General features: G+C 46.8%; 2 protein-coding genes across 8 annotated transcripts in view; one reads left to right on the plus strand and one right to left on the minus strand.

The window, feature by feature from the left end:
- The window catches only part of TBC1D16 (TBC1 domain family member 16), an 88,298-nt gene extending 84,389 nt beyond the window's left edge, over positions 1 to 3,909 (minus strand). For 3 of the 6 annotated variants that reach the window (XR_005721759.1, XM_040244758.1, XM_040244755.1), the window contains exon 1: positions 3,841 to 3,909. The gene's annotated coding sequence lies outside the window, so the exon portion shown is untranslated. The remainder of the gene's footprint in view (positions 1 to 3,840) is intronic. The other 3 variants (XM_040244757.1, XM_040244760.1, XM_040244756.1) reach the window with 2 other exon arrangements.
- Positions 3,910 to 4,125: 216 nt separating this feature from the next.
- CCDC40 (coiled-coil domain containing 40) overlaps positions 4,126 to 17,032 on the plus strand; it is a 42,957-nt gene continuing 30,050 nt past the window's right edge. The window contains exons 1-8 of one of the 2 annotated variants that reach the window (XM_040244754.1): positions 4,126 to 4,221; positions 4,678 to 4,798; positions 6,280 to 6,343; positions 6,766 to 7,182; positions 10,139 to 10,271; positions 11,408 to 11,571; positions 12,399 to 12,482; positions 12,560 to 12,779. In XM_040244754.1, the coding sequence (XP_040100688.1) occupies positions 4,770 to 4,798; positions 6,280 to 6,343; positions 6,766 to 7,182; positions 10,139 to 10,271; positions 11,408 to 11,571; positions 12,399 to 12,482; positions 12,560 to 12,779 (1,111 nt within the window). In that variant the 5' untranslated portion in view covers positions 4,126 to 4,221; positions 4,678 to 4,769. Of the gene's footprint in view, positions 4,357 to 4,677; positions 4,799 to 6,279; positions 6,344 to 6,765; positions 7,183 to 10,138; positions 10,272 to 11,407; positions 11,572 to 12,398; positions 12,483 to 12,559; positions 12,780 to 17,032 lie in introns of both variants that reach the window. The other variant, XM_040244753.1, reaches the window with a different exon arrangement.

Below are 17,032 nucleotides of genomic sequence, written 5' to 3' on the forward strand. Positions count from 1 at the left end.
AATGCAACACACTTGATCTTGCGCAGGGAAAGCATTTTAGCTCCAGAAACTGAAAAACCAGGACTCCCTGGTGGTCCAGTGGCTAAGACTCTGTGTTCCTAATGCAGGGGGCCTGGGTTTGATCCCTGATCCGGGAACTAGATCCCACATGTTGCAACTAAGACCCAGCACAGCCAAATAAACATTAAAAAATAGAAGAAATGGAAAAATCGTAAAGGTATCAAATGCCATCTGACAGATATGTCCTTTGTCCTGATTCCAATGCCAGAGAGTGTAACAACCAATTTATCAACCACTTGAATTCAGGGTCACTCAGTGGAAAACCAGAGCAAACACCAAAGTGTGCAAGCAGGTTCAGACACAGGCTCAGGGTGCACCCAGGTGATGGTGGTTTCTATAGGAGCCAATCTAGAAAGAGCATGGAAAAGATACTACCACATCTCTGTATGCAGTCAGGTGAGTCCATACAGACCCCTCATCTTGTATATCAGCTCTGCTGCTGCTGCTAAGTTGGTCAGTCGTGTCCAACTCTGTGTGAACCCATAGATGGCAGCCCACCAGGCTCCCCCATCCCTGGGATTCTCCAGGCAAGAACACTGGAGTGGGTTGCCATTTCCTTCTCCAATCAGCTCTCAACACCTGGAAAGACTCTCCATTGGCAGCTCAGGCAGAGAAGGGAATACCGTTCAGACTGGATAATGCATTTCGGTTCTTTCAGTTCTTTCCTTGTGCTAGCCTTACAACTGAGGCTACTACACGCAGACGGCGAACTTGATCTTTTTTTTTTTTTTAACAAGTCTTAAGTGCCTGATTTCTCCTCTCTGAGGATGGCTATATTGGTTCAGAAGATGGAGTAAAGGACATGCTTCAGATCACATATCATCAGGTAGTTCATCAGAGCAGATTTATTAGAGATGCAAGACCAAGTGCCCAGAGGACACGTGGGTGGTTGCTAACATCAAAACCACTAACACGGAAGTGAGTGGGAAAAGATTCCCTATGTCATTTTCGAGGAGGTGGGGGTGGGCTGGGAGAAGTATGTGCCTTCTGTGTGCAATGGCCTCATCAACATTCATCAATCTAATACAAATACAATAGAAAAATGCACAATAACAAAGTACACCAATAAAACCAACCTCCACTGCTACAGATCCTTCATTTTTAAAGTCATCCTCCCCAAATGTACCACTGTATGAAGCTAATTCACTAATTTTATAGGAGAGGATTCAGGCCTGTGGAGAAAACTGGGGACCCTTGGCTGGATGTGGGGGGACAAGTTAAAATCTCTACTCCAGATTTGCGTTGCCAGGCAACCTGGTCACCCTGGTCCCTGGTCGGCCCAGGGGGACCCAGCACCCCACAAAATTATCAAGAGTGTAAATATATCTATGGGGAAGGAAATGGCAACACATTCCAGTATTCTTGCCTGGAAAATCTCATGGACAGAGGAGCCTGGCGGGATACAGTCCATGGGGTCGAAAAGAGTTGGACACGGCTTAACAACTGAGCACACAAGGAGGTTTTATTTCTTCTTTGGGTAACTATTTGTTTGCACTCAAAAGAATGACAGTTTACAATTATTTTAACTTGTATTTGTATTATTTTAAAATATAGTAGTTTTTTAAAATCAAACCAGTTGATTTTGTAATAATAAATGTCCACATTTTAAAACTAACAAAAAAAGAGAGAGAGACTGTAAATATATCTAAATGGAGAATTCTACTTCTGCTTATGATCAGCTTTCCACCTGATGGACCACATATACAAGGAACCAAAAAACAAAACCAAATATTTTTACCAATCTAGTTAAATGTGAAAAATCCAAACAATGGTCATTAATAATAATTAAATACTTCTATTAACAGGAACTTTGAATGAGCCAGGTACTAGGTACTTTAGATAACTGTTGGAACAGAACTTTGTGACAGGTTGTATTACTCCCATTTTACAGATGGAGAAACCAAGGCACAGTAGCATTAAGTCAGTACTATGTACTGGGTTGGCATTCAAATCCAGCAGTCTATATTTGGAGGCCATGTTTTAAACCCATGCACTGAGCTACCCAAAACCTGAGCCAGGGAGACCAGCAGTTGTAGGTAGGGTTCTGCAAACCCAGAGGCTATCATCTCAGATGCCTTTACACTGAGGCCTGGGGGGCTTTTTATAGACTCAACTGAATTGATACTAGCAGCTAGTAGTGACATCGGTTAGTCCCCACTCTCTCGAATGTTTATGAATCACTTGGCAGAGTGAACCATGTTATTCTAAGTCCCTAGGGCAGGGAGAATGTGTGCATGTGAGTGGTAGGGGCAAGAGGGCGGGGGCAGTGTGGTACAGTGGTTTTGCGGTACAGTGTGGTACAGTGGAGCTGGAGCATCCTGGGCCCAAGGCCTGTACTTCTGTCACTCTGGGATGTGTGAACTTGGGGAATTTAAGTGTCAGTGTTTCTACCTGTCAAATGGGGATCACTTCAGTTCCTGATTTTATGGGTTTAATTCATGCAAGGTAATCAGAATCTATTTACACAACAATCATCATGACTGGAGGATCAAAAAAATTCCACTGATAAGAACTTTCCTTAGTCATATTCTGAGACTCTGCTCACCACAAACGCTCCACAAGCCAAGTGCACTCAGCAGAGAACAAGCCTTCCGATACCAACAACACATGGCCGTGAATGAGTTTCACAGTTAATACTAAGACGCTTTCCTCACTTTAATAATCTTTTCTTTGCAAAAGTTTTCCTAGCCCTTAAAAGTGTTTAATGTTTGCTAGTCAACTAAATATTGATGTTTCTAGTGGGGAATTTCTAAAACAAACACACAGATTTTTTTTTTTTTTTTAAGTTCTCTAATCAATCTGTGACAGATTTAGAATGGAATTCTCCATTTGGGCCTTTGCCCCTGCCCTTTGATAATATGCTCCATCACATGGCTGGTTTTTGAGAACCAGTTCCCTCTTTACAGACATAGGAATTGGTGCCTGCAGGTGGTAAAGAAGGATCAATGGGACCAGACACAGGGGCTGGCCTGGCTTCTCCTATGAACTTGAGGAGGCAGTAAAACAAACTTCATGGTAAGAAAAGTGAACGTATTATGTCGTTTTCTGTTTCTGAATAGAATCTGAACTAGGTTGTGGCCAACATATGACACCAACTTCCGAGTGTGGGAATAACAGGATTTCAAGATTCATGCCTTCTGGCAGCGTGCCTTAGGTTATATTTAGAACTCTTAAATTGCCGGTTTTTTTTTTTTCTTTTCCCTTTTTCTTTTCTTTCTATTTTTTTCTTCCTTTCTTTTATTATCATTTAAGAAAAAAGATCAAGAGGAAGAGCTCGGGCCTAAAGGGTGTGAGTTTCATGACCTGCGGCTCTTAAGCAGCCAGACCACCCACCCCAAGGCCGAGAATGTTAAGCGCGCGCCCCGTGCGGGTGAAACACACACTTTGGGGGGCTGTGTCGGCAAACGGCGGGCCCCTACAAGTTCTCATTCGCGTGCTCTGACGATCCAGCCAGACAAAGACCGCAAGTTCTCCGGACCACAGATTCAGACAGCCTGAGACAGAGTCTCCTCAAATTAGGCCCACTCCCTGCCCGGGGCGCCAGAACCCACCGAGGAGGGGGCCCTCAGGGAGCTCCCCGCGTGATCCTGCCGCCCCACTCCTGCTCTGGCCCGGCACCTCTCTGCGCTTCGGCCAGACCCCGGCCCCTCCCGGGCCCCGCGGCAGCAGGCCCACGCGCCCCGCGCACCCCCAGCCCGTCCCGCCGAGGGGCGCTGCCCGGTCCCCCGCCGGCCCCTCAGGCCCCGCCCCCGCGGCCCCCGGCAGGTCCCCGATACCCACCCGGGTCCCGCACCCGGGGCCGGATTTGCGCCGGCTCCCGGAGCCGCCTCCGCCGCCACTGCAGCCGCCGCCAGTGAGGTTTGGTGGGGCGGGGACGCGCGGTGAGGCCCGGCCCCCGGCCCGCCCCCCGGCCCAACCCGGCCCCCGGCCCAATCAGACCCGCCGCCCACCCCACCCCCGCCAGCCCCAGTCCCAACCCGGCCCCAACCGTGTTGCGGAACTGCCCCAGTCACCTTCCGCTCTCCGATCCCAGGCCTCGGCCCGGACGCCCCCTTCCTATTCCGGGCCTCGCCGCCCGCCTGGGCCTCCGGCCCCGGGACTTTGCCCCAGAGGGAAGCCCCGCGCCCCCGGAGTGAAGGCAGGACCCTTGGGACGTCCCACGTGCGTGCTCGCCCTCTGTCCCACCCTCTGCTTTTGTTTTTCCTATTTTGAGATAGGAAGAGAACAACACCCACCAGGAGGCCACGGGGCAACCCTCTCCCGCCATGAATTCTTCGCAAGAACCTCGGGAAGTGGGTACTGAGCCCCCCAGGTCTGGAGATGGACAGGCAGGCACTAGGCGGGGGCTCGGTCCCCGAAGGCGCGGCCGGCTCCGGACCCCCTCGCGCCCCCGCCTCTTCCTGCCATCCTCAGGACACTTGGCCGTCCCATGTCCCCGGCTTCCCGGGTGCCCTGCGCGAGCCCCTGGGGCGCCAGAGTGGCCGGCAGGACACACGTTGACACGGTTGTCGCTTTACAGAAACTGAGTCAGGCGAGATAGAGCTCGGACTTAGAGATGGAGAAGATGCGTATTTATCCTTTAATACATTTACAGAGTTAAATATTCTGTGTTTCTAGTGTACACAAATGGCACAAAGGCCTCCTGCACTGCAAGCCCCGCGCGTGGTCCTTGCCCGCCGGATGTTGACGGCGTCGCATAGCAACTGGAGATGGCGGAGCCGGGCGGCAGCGCTGGCGGGTAAACCGGCCTGGGAATCCGGGGCCTCGGAGCTGCCCCCACACCTCCCCCTTCCCATAGCCCCCTAGGCACCCCTTCCCTTCCATGCCCTCTTCCTCTCTCCTGTACCCCTGCCTCCCCTCTCTCTGGGCCTTTCCTGACCTCCCCGGTCACCCCCACATTCCTGCACGCCCTTCGCCTTCTCATCTCTCGTCCCTTTGTCCTCTCCCGTACCCTCCCTTTTTCCCCTTTTCTGGGCGCTCCTTTCTCTGAAACCCGGGACTTGCTCAGTCCACAGTAACCATGGCAACCACGATGCTTGGTAATCCCTGCTGCAGAGCCCTAAGAGCAGGGGTCTCTGTGCTGGATGCTGCGCAGCGAGGTCAGTGAGAGGGAGACCGGCCCAACCTCACCGGGGTTGGAGGTGGCAGGTGATGGACTGGGTTCGGTATGGCCAGGCAGCCCCACCGTGAGTGCCTTGAGCACACAGATAGGCTGTGGTCAGGTAAACACAGGACCACCAGGCCTCTGCTCTCTTACACTTTGTTTAAAAGGATAGAGACTATTTTAAAAATTTTACCTTTCACATTGGACACCTCTGTATTGTTTCTTTCTTTCTTTTTTTTTAAGATGGGTCTGTGTCTACTGACATGGAAAAGTCCAGATTACAATAAATGAAAAGACTAAATGCAAAACATTGTATATAGTGTGTTCTCTAATTTGGTGGATGGGTGGCTTTAAATGCACAGAAAAATATTTGAAAGAAGATATCCTTGGGGCTTCCCTTGTGGTCCTGTGGCTAAGGCTCTATGTTCTCAAAGCAGGGAGCCTGGGTTCGATCCCTGATCAGGGAACTAGACCATGCCACAAGTAAGAGTTGGAATGCCACAACTAAAAAGATCCCACATGCCACAACTAAGACCTGGCACAGCCAAATAAATATCTAAAAAATAAAAAATAATACATAAAAAATATCCTTAAATCTCTTACTATTACGTCTTGTTATCTTGAACAGGAGAGAAGTCACGGGGGATTTTCGTTGTCTGTGTAACATATTGCTGTATTAGTTTGACTTTTAATTAGAAAAAAAAACAATTTTACGAATGTGACATTCTTGTACTATCCAAATCATAGGGAAACTAAAAGTTTCTAGAGTATTTGTCCTTTTTGTGCAATTTTCTCCTATTTTGTTTTTTATTTTCCCCATTTTGTCACAAACACAAGTATATTTAAAGTGACCTTCTAGCATAATCTACTTGTACTGTTCCTTAAATGTTTCAATCATTGCATTTTTTGCTCATTCTTGGAGTGATTCTTGTGCTGTGTGACAGGCATGGTCTAGTGCTGGTATTGGTGACAAGGTCATGGCCATCAGCTTAGAGAGAAGGCAGACAGTTAACAAGTAAATATAATAACTAGATATACAGACAGTGAGGAGGGGAGAAATGCCAAGAGAAAGAAAGATGTTATTTGAAACTGTTCAATTGTTTCTCCACCACCAGGTCTCACTTGGGAGGCAAATCGTCTTCTGAAGGAGAAGAGGACCAGCATGTTGAAGGCGGCAAGGTGAAGTTCCTTGTGGGATGAATTAGTCTAGGCTGTATTTACTAGGAATTAGAGTTCAGATTTGTTTAAGAAAATTGCACGATGATCCTATGACCTTGCTCTGGAACAGACTCAGTTCACTTGCAGAGAAACCTAATTTCCTTCCTCCTCCTGAATTGTTGATGGCTCATCAAGAACGCCTTGGATATCCCACACGTAGATCACCCTGAGTTTTTCAGAGCTCATTTCCTGTAACAAAGGATGCAAGATATTTACCAAAAAAAGAAAGAGCAGATAAGCTAAACTATGAAACACAATCTCTTAGCGATGCTCAGAGTGTATAGATGCTGTTTTCCCATCAATATAATTACCTTACTAAGGATAAAATCTCACAAGATCCTTTATACTTTGTCTCCTGATTTTTTTTTTCCCCTGCTTCATAGCTACAGGTATCGTCGATGGAGAAGAGCAATGACCAGAGAAATGAAGAAGCTGAGGGTGCTACAGAGCATTCCGAAAGGGAAATTGAAAATGATGGGGAAGTCACAGCCCAGGGGGACTATGGAGGAAGCCAAGGGGAAATGGAAGAGGAATTTGAATTAGAAGAGGAATTAGAATCTGATTTGGAAGCCATGTCCCCTGAAGGGGAAGTCAGTTCTCTAGATCTGGCTTCCTCAGACATCAGTCTTGGGGAAGGACCGAAAGATGAAGTTGACCACACACACCCGTATGAAGGAGCAAGGAGGGAAATGGGTCTTGAGGACAGAGAGGCCCCCCACCCATCCACATCCACAGAAATGGGGTTCGTCACCACAAAGAGCTCCCAGCAAGTAATAGGCCTGTCTGAGCAAATGAACCAGGTGAGTAGCCTGAGGTCTATAGTGTTTTACTGCTCATGAGGTTTGTAAATCTATGTGAGAAACTCAGGGTACGCTATAAATGGTTCACATGGCAATGCCTGTTAGAAATGTCTTAGCAAACTTAAGTCTCAGGAGCCACCATCACAGGCCAAGAGTTTCTGGACCCTCCTTTGTGTTCCCAAACCCAAGCTGGAAACATTCCACGTAAGGGCATCCAGGTGTCCAGTCTCTAGAGCAACGCTGTCCAGTAAAACTCTACATGATAATGAAAATGCTCTTTTTCTGCACCATCCAATATGGTAACCATTAGTCACATGTGACTACAGAGCACTTAAAATGTGGCCAGGGAGATAGAGAAACTGAATTTTTCACCTTTTGAGGATTCTAATTAGTTTAAATGTATATATCCAACTGTTATAAGTGGTTACCAGACAGTGCAGCTGTGGATAATAATAGTTATAGGCTTACTTTTACTTTTTACTTTTAAATCAAGTACACACAGAAAAACTGAGTACCTTAAAGAACTTTTTAATCAAGTACACACAGAAAAACTGGAGTATCTTAAAGAACTTTTAAGAATGTTTTTTAAAAGCATTTGACAGTAAATTGCCTCCCAATGTTTTCATACATGTTTTCCACAAACAACCATGTGATAATTATCAAAATCATTGTGTTACATTACCAAATACACCTCAGGCTTCCTTCACCAAGTGTCCTAGTAATGTGTTTTATAGCAGAGCTCCACTTCAGAATCGCCTGCTGCCTTCAGCTGTATCGTCTCTTTAGTCTTCTCAATCTGTCCTTGACCTTGATGACCTTGACGCTTTTAAAGGTCACAGGCCAGCTATTTTGTAGAATGTCTCTCAGCTTGGTTCTGCCTGGTATTTTCAGGTCTCCAGGTTTAGAATGTCACTGAAGGATGCCGTGTTTTTCTGGTGTTCTATCAGGAGGTGCCTCAGTTCAGCTTGTCCATTACTGATGGGCAAGCCCCCAAATGTTTGGGCTGTAACTCTCCATGCCAAGACCTTCCTCGCCAGGCCCAGGCCTGATACCTGTTTCTCACCTTGGGGACAGTCTCTGGAACCCACCCTCCTCATTTTGTCCAGACTCATCATTCCATACTGGGTCAACTCCACCTGTTGGCTTTAGGTTTGATTGTTCTAGAAGGGAAGCGAGGGGTAGGGCAGGAAGAGAAGGCATTATATTTATTCATCATGTACTCTGGGCTGGACACTTCCATGCCCTTTACATGTGTTGTCTCAGTGACAACAACCTCATAAGGTGGGAACTATTATTATCCCCATTGCTCAGATTAGGAAACTGAGGAGCCAAAGGACTTCCTTACCCAGAGGCATGCAGCTATGGTGGCAGTAATGCTTGCTCTGAACTGTGAAGTTCCTCCCCACCTGTGAAAGCTAAAAGAGATAATAACTTTAGAGAATCACATGATTCAATATTTGATGCACCATAATTAAGCTTTATGACTACAAATGACAAATGCATATCAAAACCACTTGTAAGATTTTAACAACTAAACAGTGCCCTCCTTTATGAGATAGCCAGGACCGAGAATTCTCAGGACCGAGAATTCCCAGATGGCCCAATGGTTAGAACTCTGCACTTTCAGTGCCAAGGGCCTGGGTTCAGTCCCTGATTGGGGAACTAAGATCCTACAAGCCACATGGCACGGCTGAAAAAACAAACAAACAAACACAGCCAGGAGTACTAAAGTATAGGTCACTTGCTGAGCTGTAAACCCAGTTTGCACCCTCAAGTTTAGTTTCTAGAAAACTCACCTGGGGGACCTCTGGTGGTCTGGTGGCTGAGACTCTGCCTTCCTGATGCAAGGATCCCAGGTTCAATCCCTGGTTGATTCCACATGCTGCATCTAAAGAACCCTCATGACTCAGCTAAGACCCAGAGCAACCAAATAAATAGGTAAATAAATAATTCTTTTTAAAAAGAAGATTGGTATGAGGGAAAAAAACAGTATGGCTTGGTATCTTAATAAAACCTCTTACTTTATAAGAAAAACAAAACTCACTGGGAAACAGTCTCCAAATATGATCAACCAGAAGGGCAGAGACAAACCCTAAGAGAGAACCCTATTTCCCTCCTCCTAACTCTCAAGTAACTTAACTGTGGAGTGGGAACTGCTGAGTCATCGGCACGGTCATTAAGAAAAGCCCTTTCTGGACCCCCCAGAGGTAGGCTTTGAACTCTGGGCTCCCATGAATGTCACTGTGGTTCTGGATGCCTCAGAAGTCATTTCTAGAAGCAGCATCACCTGAGGAAAAACAGCTGGAAAAAGCAGGAGACAGCCTTTGGCTGGCTAGGTGAACTTAAGCAAGGGCTTCAGCCTCCATGAGCTGCTTCCCTTGCAGGAGACAGAAACGACTGGCATCCACCTTGCAGGGTCCCGTGCAGGGTCATTGTCTGCCCTTACTCATGTTCACCAGTTCATCAGCAGCAGTAGTTATTGTCAACGATAATCATTGCAAGAGTCCCCTTTAGAGTTAAAATGGAGCCAGGTGCTTGGGAAAACATTTTCTTCTGGAAATGTCCCCAAAGTGAAACCGTTTGAAAGAAGAGAAGAAACAGCTCTCGTGGGAGACCCTGGACAAGGCTCAGGCTTTCAGAAATGCTGTTTACCAGCCTCGGGGAGAGCAGTATTTGGGAATAAAGAAACTCACATCCAGCACATGCCCATGCCTCAGTGTTTACACTTTGCTACAGATCTAGATGGGCAGAGACCACTTCTAAATCCCTCATTGGGGTGGTAGGTGTTTTTTGTTTTGACAATAGCAAAAGCCAAATGATATGCAAGCAATTTTCTATTGCTTTACCAACTGTGTTAAATTTTGAACACTGTAATAATCAAATTTGAATAACGCCTCAGTCCTGACTAAACCCTCATAAATTCAGATTTGGTTGTATTTGCTCTATACAATCCCAGGGAGCGCCCCAGCAGAAGGTCTTTCCTCTGGAGGCTGGGCATCACCTCAGACAGAGCCCGGGGAGCAGCGATACATCCCTGGGTCTTGACGAGCTGCCTCCGGGCACAGAGGTGCCCTTCACCCCGGAGTCAGGTACAACGGGACAAGCCACTTCCCATCCCCTTCTGTGCAAGGGCTCCCACTCCTTCGCCCCCTGTTACCTCGTTTTCTGTTGGGCTGTGAGCCTAAAGATAAAAATGTCGTTAACAGAAATGGATAAGACACGTGGAACATTTGTTCTGTTCTATCTAATTTAATCCTTTCACTTACCTGGTGAGGAAGGAACTGTTTTCCATTTTATACACCATGAGAGTCATTAAGTAACTTACCCATGTAAGTGGCAGAACCAAGCCTGGATCGAAATCCGGTGACACAGCCCTGGCCTTCTGGTCTCAGAGGGGAGCTTGGCCCTAAACATGTCCCTGTGGGCTGAGTTTTCCAAGGTGCTTTCAGGCACACCCCTATCTTTCCACTTGGTTCTGGTATCCCAGTGTTGAGTACATGAGAAAGCAGATTGGGTTATTTTATATTGTATATAACCTGATGGGAAGAGCTTTTTTTCCAAAAAAGACTCTGATGCTGGGAAAGATTGAGGGCCAGAGGAGAAGGGGATGACAGAGGATGAGATGGTTGGATGGCATCACCGACTCAGTGGACATGAGTTTGAGCAAACTCTGGGAGATAGTGCTTAGTGACTAAACAACAAGTATTCCATTTGATGGTGGTGTGCAGATGATCCAGCCAACAAAACCTCACCTCACCTACAAGTGACATGCAGGCAGCACTCATCTAAATGAGTTAGAAACAAAACAGGATCTCTCCAGCTCAGGAAGGAAGAAAAGCTGAAACTTGAGCCTCACTGATTGCTTTTCAATCGTATCAGTTGTTTTCCTTTAAAAAAAAAAATCTAGTCCATCATTAAGAAGCCCCCTTTCTGTTCATTATTTATGTATTAAAAGGTATCCACAAAATGTGTTTGCTTCTTGTCTACCTTTAAAGTTCAATCATTCCTACAAAATATGTTGAATTAGCTAGTAGAAAATTCATGAGCAGAAGACCCTGTGAATAGCATTCTGAACCCTAACCCAAGCGGGGGCTTTGTCTTTCTCTTTTCCCTCATGTTGCACGAGGCTGGGCGTTTAGCTTTCTGATGAACTCCCCCCAGAGAAGCACTCTCTCTATTAACTCCTCAATAACATTTGCTGTTCTCCCCTTACTTGTCCCCCTAGAACCCGACACCCACCCCAGGGAGGGAGCCGCGTCCTCCTTCCTTGACAGGATCCAGCAGCTAAGCATGGTGGAGGAAGGGGGCCTGGTGGAGACAGTGGAATCTGAGGGCAGCGATGAGGCGGAAGAAGACAGATCCCAGCTGGTGGTCTTGGACCCAGACCACGTAAGACATTCGGGGGTTTTGCTTTTGCGCCACACAGGCGAAGTTGGACTTCGAGACACTGCTGCACTTGCCCTATTCTGCCTGGAGCCTCCACGGCCCGCCTTTTACCCAGCAAATGCTGCGCTCTGTCTCATCTGCTCCCCGAATACCCAGCAAATGCTGCGCTCTGTCTCATCTGCTCCCCGAATACCCAGCAAATGCTGCGCTCTGTCTCATCTGCTCCCCGAATAGATTATCTGCAGGGTTTGGGCCGCCACCTTGTCAAGTGTGTTCTCCATTCAGGTTCATTCACTCAGACTCAGCATTTCTTTGTGGTGGGGGCTTCCTGAGTGCTGTAGGGTGCTGAGGAACACCCCGGGGCCTCCGCCCACCAGATGCCAGCAGCGCCGTCTTGGTTGTGATGGCCAGAAATGTCTCCAGACTTTGGGTGGGGGCAAGGTCACCTCCACTGAGAGCCATTGTCTTGCATGTCCCATGCCTCTGGCAAGTGGGGAGGATGGGTCTTGACTGGCACTAAGGTGGCAGTGGGAAATGGGGCTCAAGGTTCATTTGGTGCTGGCATCCAAGGCTCTGCTAATCACTACCCTTCAGCTCCGGGGATTAAACCAGTACCACCACCCCAGCTCATCCTGTCATTTTGTCAAAATATGCACTCAGGTCCTTCAGTGCCTACGGTGAGACCACAAGTGACTTCTGAAGTAAGAATCCTGGGCAGAAGTGGGGAGCACCCAGTATGAAAGTCATTTCTGTCTCCACCCCACCAAGAGCTGTGGCTAAGCCCTGGAGAGGACAGGACAGTAACTGGCTATGCTCTTCCATTGTTCTAGCCCCTGATGATAAGATTCCAGGCTGCCCTGAAGAGCTACCTTAACCGGCAGATAGAGAAACTGAGGCTGGAACTTCAAGAACTGGTGCGTACCTGTCCCACCTCCCACTGAGCTGTGCTCCCTCCTGCATCTCCATGACATAGTTTCTCTCTCTGGTGCAGAGCGTGGCCACCAAGCAAAGCCGAGTCCAGCGGCAGGAGTTGGGGGTGAACCTTTACGGGATCCAGCAGCACCTGGCCCGCCTGCAGATGCAGCTTGAGAAAAGTCACGACCGCCACTCCATCGCTGCGTGCACGAGGCAGCAGAAGGAGGAGGAGCTGCAGAGGGTGCGCTTACTCTACACCAAGACCTGTGAGACTGCCAACGAGGAGCGCAAAAAGCGTAAGGCAGCTCCGCGTCCTTGAAGCTGTCCACGGGGGTGTCCCCACATGCCACAGAGACCCCAAGGGGATCCTCACCTGCCATTGAATCCCTGAATACCTTTGCAACTGGGTGGGGTGGCCCAAGAGCCATCACGACCCCAAGGGGTGTCCCCATGTGCTATCATGACCCCGCGCCACTGTGGGATATCATGAAAGGCAAGATGTGTTCATGTCCTAGAGGCATTCCCATCCTTTTTGGGAAGGAAAGACATGTCTTAAAATGCACCTAATTAGGCAAAGCAGCAAACACTAAAAGCCGGCAGGTTGGGTTTATGGAGTCAAAAGCGGGAGAGGCTGCTGGGCTGCTGGGCTGGAAGATAGGGTCTCCAGAAAGCAGGGAAGAGTGGGAATGGGCGGGCTTTAAGCGGGTGGGGAGGTATAGGAGAGGCCAGTCCAAAGTGCAGGGGCCCATGATCCCGAGCCCTGCAGCCCCAGGCTGTGCGGCAAGTTAAGGGGAGCAGGTGCTCTGGAGCAGAAGAGACCACGGGGCTAGGACTAGTCACTGTTCCTACCAGAGCGAAGCCCTGCACAGAGCGAGGCAGTGGGCCACAGTGAACAGCGTGGTCGCGGCAGATTACTTCAGTTTTTGTGTTTTTCGTGTTTCCGACTTTCTTCATCACCTTTGTGTGACTATTATACTGGGGGGAGTAACCTAAAAGAATTTGGAAGAAAACAGAATCACACCTGTATCTCAACTGTCAATGGAAAGCAGCATTTTGGACCCTGAGAAATGTAGGAGAGGACTCTGGACAGAGTTGGGGAAGTGCTCACTCAGGGAGCACTCCTCCCTGATTATCACCAAATTAGCAGAATTACCGAAGAGAGAAGAGCAGGGCACCCACCCTGGAGCGGTGGAGCCACATTCTCCAGTTATAACGGAAGTTAGACCAGTCTCAAAGAGGACACAGGTCCCCCGCTCCCTCCACAAAGGGGCAGTCAGTGCCCACCAGCACCCTCATCAGAGGCTCAAGGCAGATGGGCTTCTGGAAAGATCCAGTTGTCTTTATGGACACTGTGTCCTTTCTGGAGGTCACCCGGAGCAGGAGCAGAGCTTGCTCCATTGAGCAAGGACCCACCTCACAGCACCATTTCTCCCTTCTTTGAACTAAAGAATTTGGGTGATGGTCCCAGCCCTGCCCACCAGGTGCTGCCACTGCCCTGTCCTGTAGGTGAAACATGGGCCTTTGCCTCTGGACAGTGTCTACGGTTGCCCACCTTACCTGGGAGAGAGGTGAAACCCACCAGTCAGTAACCTTCACACCCAAGTGTGAGTCCACAGCAGGCATCCCCAGGAGATGACAGGAGAGCAGACCTCTCCACAGACAGGCATCAGGTTCTGAAAACTGAGCATGTGCCAACTGGTGTTTGACATGAGATTTTAGAGGCTATCTCACCAGTCAAATGGAAAACAACTATTAGAGAAAAGGATACTCAGAATTAAAAAATAGAATCATCATTCCCCCCTCGGAGAAGGCAATGGCACCCCACTCCAGTACTGTTGCCTGGAAAATCCCATGGAAGGAGGAGCCTGGAAGGCTGCAGTCCATGGGGTCGCTAAGAGTCGGACACGACTGAGTGACTTCACTTTCACTTTTCACTTTCATGCATTGGAGAAGGAAATGGCAACCCACTCCAGTGTTCTTGCCTGGAGAATCCCAGGGACAGAGGAGCCTAGTGGGCTGCTGTCTATGGGGTCGCACAGAGTCAGACACGACTGAAGCAACTTAGCAGCAGCAGCAGCAGCAACATTCCCCCTCCCCAAAATTTACAAAATAGATCAGCACTGCTGAAAATTGAACAACTGAATTAGTATACTAAAAGTCCAGTGTGAGGAATTCTATCCAGAATTCAGAGCAAAAACCCAAAGTGATGGACATTCTGAGAAAGAGATAAAAGACATGGATGTAGGTCTGGTAAAGTCAGCATCCATAACATAGAAATTCCAGGAGATTAGGGGCATTAACCAATGATATCAGAGGAAAAGTTCAACTTGCATGAGTTCAAGAAAGATGAATTTTCAGGTATAAAGACTCATGTAGGGCCAGGTGGGTGGAAGAAAAAATAAACATGCCCAGACATAGTTGGTGAAATTTTTAAATTCCAAAGGTAAAAGGAGGGAAATGCCATAGGATTACAGACAGGACAAAACCAGACATTCCCTATGTTATCCAACCCTCCAGAGGGTGGAAATTTTGGGAAATTCTTCCCAGGCTTGTTTTATAATTCTCAGTATAATCCTTACTGGAAAAAGCTTACAGTGTACAAAAACATAGTGATCCTACTTACACGATATGAAAATCCTAAATAAAATATTAGCAAATATTAAACTTTTGCTCAGCAACAAAAGATTAAGTTCAGCAATATATGAAAAGAAAAAAATAGCTCCTAGTGAAGAAGGGCTTAATTCTGGAATAATTTGAAATTAGGAAATCTACTGATTCATTGCACTTTTTTCTTAAAGGAGAGAGAACAAAAAGATTTTCTGGGTGGATGCCCAGTGGATATTTGAATAAAACTCATTATTCATCCTAAACTAGGGTAGAAGGAAATTTCTTTGTAAGTGTTTATCAGCAACTAATAAGACAGTTTTACTCAGTGGAAAGCCCTGGAGTGATCATAGCTAAGGTAAGGAATGAGATGAGGATACACTGTTTTGGACATTCCAGCTATGAAAGTAAACAGAAAATATAAAGTATAGATTCCGGATATGACATCATGAAACTCATTCTCCACCAATGGTATGATTGTTTACCTAGAAGATTCAAGATTACTGTTGAAAAAGAAACAAATAAAAGCAATAAGAAATCTATGAAGTAACTGAATACCAGAGTTACAATTTTCTTTTCTGCCAGTCATATCCGATTATGAATTATTAATGTAATTTAAAAAATCTCATCCATGATAGCTATAACAGCCATAAAATACTTAGGAATAAGTCTAATAAGAAGCAAGTGAACCGGACTTCCCTGGTGGTCCAGCGGTTAAGAATCCATCTGCCCAGGCAGGGGACATGGGTTAGATCCCTGGCCCTGGAGGATCCCACATGCACTGGGGCAACTAAGCCTGTGCCACAGTGACTGAGCCCGCCCGCCCTGAAGCCCGTGCTCTGCAACAAGAGGAGCCATCCCAGTGAGAAACCCACACACCACAACTAGAGAAGGCCCACACACAGCAAGGAAGACCCAGTGCAGCCAAAGCAATCAATCGATCAATAAAAAGAAGCAAGCGAACCTGTCTGAAGAAAAACAATAAAACTTTACTAAAGGATATAAAACATTTAAATAAGTGGAACAGTCATGATTATAATGGGATGGGAGAATGCACAGTATATAAATTATTTCTCTAAATTAACAAGCAGTTCACTGCAAGTCCAGTTAAAATCCACAATGGGATGTTTGGGCGAGCTTGAATTTATTTAACATAGTTATTTATTATTTTTGAGGAGTAATAATGCAAAATTGAAGCTCTCTGGAGTCTCCCTCTGGCCTAGTCCAGCCCCCTCTGCAGAGTCACAATGGTATTATTGATTCTTGTTTATTCTTTTAAAGATATTTTTGCATATAAAAGCAAAGTTATAAGGGTGTGGTATTTTTTTCTATTTTTTTAAACAAGTAGCTGTGTACTATGCCCACCACTCTGTTCCTTGCTTTTTCCCCCTTATCAATGCTTGCTAGAAATGATTCCAGAGCAATACCTTAAAAATTCTCCATTCTCAACAAATCGATTTTCAAGATCACTTGGAACACTAAATGCGTAAGAATATGCAAGAAAATTTTGAAAAAGAAGTGTAATGAGGGAATATTGTCCTAACAGGTATCAAAGCACTGTATCAATCTACAGCAATAGAAACAAAATGGCTCAAGGGAAAAAAATGGGCAAATAGATCAATGGTGCAGAGTAGGGGGTTCCAGGAAGTTTACTCTGGAATCTATCTATTTACTGCAAGTTGAATGTACAAATTGCACTTTAAAATCACTAAATATTTTCGCTCATTTGACCATTCAAAAAGGAACACTTAGACTCCTATTTCATGCTAAGCAAAGACTGTTGACCCTGCATATCTTTCCGACTTCCTTTTCTAACACCAGGTCAAGAAAACTCTGCTTCTAGAGGACTCACCTGCTGAGGTCAGGCCTGTCTGATAATTATCCTTTTTGCCACAAAACACAACCTGATCTCAGGAGTGACACCAGGGGCAGAGCTCATGGGAGC

This window comes from Oryx dammah, unplaced genomic scaffold, assembly GCF_014754425.2.
Source record: "Oryx dammah isolate SB20612 unplaced genomic scaffold, SCBI_Odam_1.1 HiC_scaffold_8, whole genome shotgun sequence".
In the NCBI taxonomy this organism is placed as follows: domain Eukaryota; kingdom Metazoa; phylum Chordata; class Mammalia; order Artiodactyla; family Bovidae; genus Oryx; species Oryx dammah.